The sequence below is a fragment of the Armigeres subalbatus genome, chromosome 2, assembly GCF_024139115.2.
Source record: "Armigeres subalbatus isolate Guangzhou_Male chromosome 2, GZ_Asu_2, whole genome shotgun sequence".
Lineage (NCBI taxonomy): Eukaryota > Metazoa > Arthropoda > Insecta > Diptera > Culicidae > Armigeres > Armigeres subalbatus.
The window spans coordinates 428,373,463-428,382,113 of record NC_085140.1 but is presented as its reverse complement, the minus strand read 5'-3'; the positions used below and the strand labels follow the sequence as shown (position 1 = coordinate 428,382,113).

At 41.6% G+C, this 8,651-nt stretch overlaps 1 protein-coding gene across 1 annotated transcript; it reads right to left on the bottom strand.

Moving 5' to 3' along the window:
* Positions 1–430: 430 nt before the first annotated feature.
* Positions 431–1,567, bottom strand: LOC134217907 (arginase, hepatic). Its single transcript, XM_062696744.1, has one exon. It carries the CDS (start codon positions 1,520–1,522, stop codon positions 467–469), a length of 1,056 nt encoding a protein of 351 aa, XP_062552728.1. The 5' UTR covers positions 1,523–1,567; the 3' UTR covers positions 431–466.
* Positions 1,568–8,651: the final 7,084 nt, after the last annotated feature.

Sequence of the window (8,651 nt, the reverse complement as noted above, 5' to 3'; positions counted from 1 at the left end):
GTCAATGCTCCTCCGTCCAGGCGGAATGGTGAAAATGAGAGGGCGTATTTAGAACTAAGACCCTGGCGCCATTAAAACCGATAACGGGTTTCTTTTGTGTTGCGCTTCGAACAAACGAAGTGCTGTCTATTATCATGATTACTGTAGATCTGTTCTGCTTTGTCGCAAAGGAAACGAAAAATGAAGGGGTTTCTTTTCGCAAAGTACAGGTCAAAGAGTACTTTGTGGTTATTCTTTTAATTAAGAGATTTGCCATTGAGTGTTACAACCCCTAAATGGGTAGTAAACATTTGAACTGTGAGAGTTTTCAAATTAATTAGACTCAAAGGAAGTGGTGCCATTAAAATGGATTGCTAACCAAAATCAAGAATACTAACAATGCAGAGTGAGCACTCTCAAAAACGAACTTCGATGAAAGAAAACAACTGCCTGGATAACTCACAAAGGTCACTTTATTCACACAAACTCACTTTTTTATCAGATCCACCATATCGGCAATGTCTCCTATTCTACTGTGTCCACATGCTGCCACTAGAAGATGAATAGCGGCGTCCAAAGTTTTCCTAACATCATCTGCAGTTCCAACACCTGGATTTACTTCGACCAAGTCAACGGCTGCTAATCGACCGGTGTTATAAGCCTCCTCCATGATGTAAATTCCCTCTCGCAGCGTTAAACCACCTCGAACCCCGGTCCCTGTGCTTGGGGCTTCAAGAACATCCAGCGAATCGATATCGTAGCTCACGTGCAGACTCCTTTTCTGTTCCGGATCGATCCGCTCCAGTGCCATCCTCATAACATCCTTAATTCCGTATCTTTCCACCTCTCGCATTCCGAAAGCGTGAATTCCGAACTTCTCAATGATCACCCGCTCGTACGGATCAACCGATCGTAACCCAATGTATACCATATTCTTAATCGAAATGATCGGCTCCTGCCAATCCATCCCCGGAATGTACGGCCAATAGTCAGCCAGTTCCTTTGCCAGCAAAGCCACAGGCATTCCGTGGATGTTCCCCGACGGAGACGTGGAGTTCGTATTCAAATCGGCGTGCGCATCAACCCAAATCACACCGACGTCACTGCAGTGCTTCAGATGACCATCGATCGATCCGATCGCGATTGCATGATCGCCTCCCAGCGTTAAACACAGTCGATCTTCGTTCAACACCTGTGTCACCCGCTGCGAGAGCAACTTTGTGCAACTCGCCACATGTTCCAGCTTCTTCATGTTCGTCGCCAACCGACCTTGCAGATTCAACGCTTCATACTGAATATCGCCGTAGTCGCGGATGTCCAACTTGTTCGATATTTCCTGTATACTGTCGATGAGTCCAGCCTCACGGATGGCTTTCGGTCCCAGCCCAACGCCCTTTTTGCGCTGACCCTTCTCGAAAGGAACCCCCACGATGCCGATCTTGCCGTAGTTGATTTTCTTGAACTTTTCCAACCGATCCGTGGACAGACTGCGCCGACCGCCGCCGGTCCGCATCAAACTCGCGAAATGTTTCCCGCACAGCATGTTGCTGGTGTGCCGTCGTGAGACTTACTGAGAGTTCATGATGATCGTGAAATATGCGACGGAAGGGATGGAATCAGAAGGAGATAACCTTCGACCTTATCCCCATAGAACGTGCCCAATTTTGGACACGATTACAGGACCGGCAAGATTGCCGCAGCAAACAACTTTATCATATCCCTATACTCTTTGCATAGATTCATTCATGTTGTTGTTCGAATGCGGTTCAAACTTCAGACTCAGAATCGGAAACAAATCATACACTGTAGGTCTATCGCCTCTTATCAGTGGACGGTAGGTGTGTTTCGGGCGTCACTATCGGTGTTTAAGAAATGCAACGAAGGAATCATCTTGCGAAACAATATTGAGCACATTGGCTTTTATTGTCAGTGAGTAAAAAACCTAAGACAGAAAATACTCGAATTTCGTTAAATTACCAATTTCTATATTTATTTTAGCAATGTCGTTCGAAATAATTACAAATTATTAATGAAACAAGATATTTTGGGTCCAGGATGCGATTTGGAAATAGATTTTTGCATCTTATGTAACCACGATTCAAATCGAAAATATGTATACTGATTTCAAGTAGGAAGTGTATTTTAGATTAGGATGAAGTTTAATCATAAATTAAGATCCGTCTTATAATTTTGATGGCCAATTCCTATTGCGAAATAAATCGAAATTAAGAATTTCATATAGGGTTCAGGGATTCAAACAGGAAAATGAATTATTCGAAAATCCCTATAAAAAATAAAAGTAAATTTATAAAAAAAATGCTATTTCATATACGTTACCTGTACCCATTTTTTATGTCATAGCTTCCATAATTGCAAAAATAGTCAACACAATTAGTGCTTTATTTATTTTTTTCGTGATGAGATGGAAAAGAGAACAGTTCACATATGCAAAATACTGCATAGAAAAAGCATTACTTAAAAATCGTCAACAATGGTGAGTTCACAAGTATTGCTTCCATCACACCAATCTATCCTCTTTTACTTTCTTTTTCGAAATAATATTTTTTGAAGTTAAAATACAAATTTTGTTGATAGAAATTCTCATATTTATAACAGTTCTGTCGTTTGCTGTGTGGTAATCTCTAAATATGCATGCATGCATCCCATCACTGTGACGAGCCAATAAGGAGACAAGAAGTCATAAACAACCTTTTATCATATACATCGAGACAGCAAAGCGACAGTGAGAACGATGATTCAGTTTCTTATTGGACAGAGAATAAAACATCACTTAAAAATAGAATTTTTGGTTTGTTAATACCCTGCTTTCGATTTCACGTGATACGGGTAGAGGCGCTCCGACGATTGGATAACGAAAACGACCGACCATATGAGCCCTTCTGCCAATATCATCGTCGCTAGCCTTTAGAAATCAGGCAGTAAAAATGTGCCTTTTGTGTTCCGATTTTTATTTTGATCGAATACAACTGGATACTTACCTGTTGCCGCTCTTTTCGTATCTCTGCCCTACCCAAGGATCAACCATTCGCTTCCAGTGCCTATTCGGCATATCCCCGCTCGATAACGGTTGCTGCACGTTTATGTCGCATAATTGGATCTATTTTCGCACGGGTCACTCCGTTTTCACAAGGGGATGTAGCTCAGATGGTAGAGCGCTCGCTTAGCATGTGAGAGGTACGGGGATCGATGCCCCGCATCTCCAATATGATTTTTTGTAGCTGCATTTGTCATTACTCCAAAGATGATTTGCAAACATATTATTTTTGTTATGTCTTCATTTTATTTCGACAGAGTCACTATAGTCTACTGTGAATTGATTATCAACTACGAAATTAGTGGCAAACGAACACCGGTATGTTGATAAGAGCAAAATCTTCGGGGTGATATTTATGACTAACAAATAAAACACTGAACATGCGAAGCAGTGGCAAGCAGATTGCCCATAAGACACATGCTTGCCCAAAGGCTAAAAGCATATGACTCGTGGAATGTTGTTTGTCTCAGAATGTTTTATATTTTTTACACAGTATCACAACACAATACGAAGAGGGTATGTAAATCAGTGGCCGTCAGTGGTACCGTCTCCTTCTATTTTGAATCGAATGTTGACTAACAACTAAGAGGATAAAGTAAAATAATTGATTGCGAAAAATACATTTGAATCAATGGTCTGGTTTATATGCATCGTAATAAATTATTATTTTTTTTATTTTACTAAACTCTATTATCGTGATTTTTTATCGTATAATAAGTTCATCACGAATTCAAAAAATTCACAGACTCCCCCTCCCCGTAAATGCTTACGTAAAAAAAAGTACGCCCGTACACACAAAAAAAATAATTACGATTTTAGGGGTACGAAATTACAATTTTAGGGGTAAATTTGAGAACAGTATCGACGTTTTGAAACCTGAGTGCAAATTGTCTTGAACTAACTAAAAAATGGTCTGTCTTACAATAAAATTAGTATATTCAACCGATTATATGGTAATTCTTATTGAAAACATCGTAAAACTGAATGGTAGAATCAACCATTCTGTTCAAGTCAGAGCTTAATAACAATACTTATTGGAAAAATAAAAATATGTTCAATCGGATTTTCTACATGTATGGTGAAATTAAGCGACTTTGGGTTCAATTCCTAGCTCGTCCCTTTTCTACTTTGTATTTTTATCTTAGTTCTTACTGTGTTTCAGGTTATACCAAAACGATTCCAACTGTTATACCCTTCCACACTAACAATTCCAAAACCTCCGGTGGCACATATGAGTCGTAGAGTTCTCTGCATTCGCAAGGACATGGCCAGGACATATCTCGACTATTGGAGAGTGCATTGCCTCCATCTGAGAGATAGTGATTAGTCCCAAATCAATATCTGTGGTAACGGATGAAAGTGATAATACTCTCATACATTAGTCCAAGCTTGTACGAATTTGTGCAAATTGCTCAATATTACTGCTAATGCTAATGTATTAAGCGACTTGTCCCTCTGCGGTAGAAAACATTGGTACTACTCTTAACATTATCTTGTATATGGTCTTGGACACTTGGACATGAACTACGCTTGGACTTGGACTTGGACTTGGACTTGGACTTGGACTTGGACTTGGACTTGGACTTGGACTTGGACTTGGACTTGGACTTGGACTTGGACTTGGACTTGGACTTGGACTTGGACTTGGACTTGGACTTGGACTTGGACTTGGACTTGGACTTGGACTTGGACTTGGACTTGGACTTGGACTTGGACTTGGACTTGGACTTGGACTTGGACTTGGACTTGGACTTGGACTAAGGGTGCATACACGAACGGGTGGGACGAAGTCGACGAAACGATTGGTTCGACGAAGAGTGCAGACAGATTTTGGAGGAGAAGGACGCAGCGCGGGCGGTCGCACTGCAGCAAGGTACCCGGCAGCACGTGGAACGTTATAGACGGAAGCGGAGACAGCAGACCCGCATCTTTCAGGAGAAGAAACGCCGCCTGGAAGAAGCGGAGTGCGAGAAGATGGAACAGCTGTGCCGTTCTCAAGAAACACGCAAGTTTTACCAGAAGCTCAACGCATCCCACAAAGGCTTCGTGCCGCGAGCCGAAATGTGCCGGGATAAGGATGGGAGCATCTTGACGGACGAACGTGTGGTGATCGAAAGGTGGAAGCAGAACTACGAGGAACATTTGAATGGCGCTGAGAGTACAGGCAGTGGAAGTCAAGGCAACGGAGGAGATGATTACGTCAGTTCAGCGGACGATGGAAGCCAACCAGCTCCCACTTTGAGGGTAGTTAAGGATGCCATCCAACAGCTAAAGACCAATAAAGCAGCTGGTAAGGATGTTGTTCAGCATTGCGCTAGAAGGTGTCATGCGGAGAGTCGGGTGTAACAGCCGGGGTACGATTTTCAACAGATCCAGTCAATTTATTTGCTTTGTCGGCCGAACATTTGCAAAGATGGCAGAACTGTACACCCGCCTGAAACGTGAAGCCACAAAAATTGGACTGGTAATGCCTCAAAGACCAAGTACATGCTTGTGGGCGGAACCTAGCGCGACAGGGCTCGCCTGGGAAGCAGTGTTACGATAGACGGGGATACCTTCGAGGTGGTCGAGGAATTCGTCTACCTCGGATCCTTGCTAACGGCTGATAACAATGTTAGTCGTGAAATACGAAGGCGCATCATCTGTGGATGTCGGGCCTACTACGGGCTCCAGAAGAAACTGCAGTCAAGATTCGCCACCGCACCAAATGTGTCATGTACAAGACGCTAATAAGACCGGTTGTCCTGACATGAAACATGGACAATGCTCGAGGTGGACTTACAAGCACTCGGAGTATTCGAGAGACGGGTGCTTAGGACCATCTTTGGCAGTGTGCAAGAAGACGGTGTGTGGCGGCGAAGAATGAACCACGAGCTCGCCCAGCTCTACGGCGAACCCAGTATCCAGAAGGTAGCTAAAGCCGGAAGGGTACGATGGGCAGGACATGTTGCAAGAATGCCGAACAGCAACCCTGCAAAGATGGTGTTCGCTTCCGATCCGGCAGGTACGAGACAGCGTGGAGCGCAGCAAGCGAGATAGGCAGACCAGGTGCAAAATGACTTAGCGAGCGTGGAGCGTAATCGAGGATGGAGAGATGCGGCCTCGAACCGTGTATTATGGCATCAAATTGTTGATTCAGTATTATCTGTATAGATGTCGACTACATAAATGAACGAAATCCAGCTGTCAAATGTTCGAGACAGGGTTATGCATTTTTCTTTTGTTTTCATGTTATGTTTTCTAGATTGTAATAATGCTTACACAACTCAAGAAAGTCGTTTCTTGGTCAGAATATGGCCTCCACGAATTATCTTGTTTATATATGACGAATTATAACAAATGATATAAGTAGTATACAAATGTTGATTGGGTTGGAGGTTGGAAACTTAGTGACTTGGAGAATCTGAGGCTTCGAGATTTTGAAACTTTGAAATTTGACTGTAGACTATAAGACTTGAGGACTCCAAAACTTGTATTCTTGTATTGAAGACTTTAATTTAGAGACCTTGAGCTTTTAAGACTTGGAGACTCATTGATGCTGAAATTTGGATACTCTGAGACTTTGAGCCTAGACTTTGATGCTTAGGAACTTGGAGACTTGGATTTGGTGTTTTGAAGATTTGCAGCACAAACAAACAGACATAATACTTTTTATTTTTACATCGTTTGCGAGTTAAAGTGTTGATTTGAAATAAATCTGTGCTACGCGAGAGGCCAAGAGAGGCGCTAGTGTTCAATCGCATAAGCACTGACCTTGGTTCATAACTTTCGTCCAATTGAACAAAGTGGTGTTATTTGCATACCAATGAAAGCCTCATCTTTCAGAAAAAAAATTCGTTGGGTGTTGATTTTATGCCTTTTTTTCCAAGTTCGTTTATTTGGTAGGCTCAGGCGTGTATAACACTTTACGGAGCCACGTTTCTTTGTGATATGTACAATCGACATAATCTTATTATTAAATTCAGGGACGGGAACGGTTGACATTTCTTTTTATCATTCATTCTGCCACGATGTTAAAGAAAAACAAAAACACGGCAGCCGCAGCAGCAGCCACGACCAAGCAGACGACAGTCAGCACATGATTTTATTATTTTCTCTCCCCACAATTAATGAGTCTGTACGCTCATTTCGCGACGTATGACCGTTTTTTGTGGTAAATGATTATTTCTTTACTCCTTGCTCATTTTAGAGACTAGAACTAATGAATTAGTACCAACGGATAGCATTATTTCTAGGCTTTGCGCAACAGGCAATTAAACTTGATTCTGTTCTGTTTGCGCTGCGCACGAACCGAAACAAGAAATCTGCTGACTGCACCGACGGCTCGACTCTCACGCAGCAGCAGGCAGGAACATACAAACAGTTTGCCTCATCGGTAAAAAAATGTCACAATGAGGCGTACATTTTTTTTTGAAAACTGTTTCGGTTTGTACGGTGCGTGAAATTTGACCGGATAAAATGTAAACATTCGCATAATCACAGTGTTTTACTGTACATTTCCCAACACTGATTAAATTAGTAAGAGAGGGAAATAAGCAATTTTAAGTGGTCGGTTGTCAGCACCCCTAAAAAATCATTGAAAACGAAAAAACGGTTTTGTAACACTAAGCAAATAAACAAAAAAAAAACTTCTGATTAGATAGGTTTTCACTTGGTATAAAATTCCTTTGTAAACGAAACATAGCCATCTGTTTGGATCGGTAGTCGGCACAAAAAGATCGTGCTTATACAGCGCATTCATGACATATCTTGAGATCTTGATTCTTTATGATATTAAGACTTTAAGATTTTGAGACCAGGAGACTATGAAGCTTGGAGATTTGTAAGCTTGGTGAATTGGATATTTTTGAGACTTGAAGATTTGGAGTTTGGAAACCTGAAAAATTCTAGACTTTGAGATTTTAAAACTTTGGTGACCTTGGATATTTGGAGACTTGAAGACTTGAAGGCTTTGAGACTTTGGATTTCTAAGACCGTGATACTTGGAGATTTAGTGGTTTAGAAACTTGGTGACCTGAAGACAATCAGGCTTTGATACTTGAAGACTGCAAAATTCTAAGACTGAGATTGGTGATTCGGAGACTTGGAGACCTGAAGACTTAAAGGCTTGAGGACATTTAGATCTGAAATCATTTCTTCTGTTTTTTGAGAGTTGTGGAAACGAGCAGATTTGGTAGCATAATTTAGTAAGCATGAAAACAGAGACATCGTCACCAGAAGACTTGGAAATATATATACTGTCGGGATGCGCTGGTTGGGATTTCGATTCGCTGATTGGGCCACGACCTCGACCCAACTAACGAATTCGGTTTTTTAGTTGGGCCAACTGACAGCCATTTGAACACGTGTATTTCGACTTGAATATCACAAATGATGTCCAGTGACGTCCAATCCCGTTTTCCATGTTTACATTGAATTTTGATGTACGGTTGCTTTTTAGTTGGGCCATGACCCAACCAGCGGAGGCCCAACTAAAAAGTGACCCAAGTATTAAAATCCCAACCAGCGAATCCCGACTGTACTCGCAATAGAAAGCTACATGTCAATTCTCTTTATTATAAATTAAAATGCCATATCTTTAGTCAGCTTGTTTTATTCACCGTTCAACATCATATTG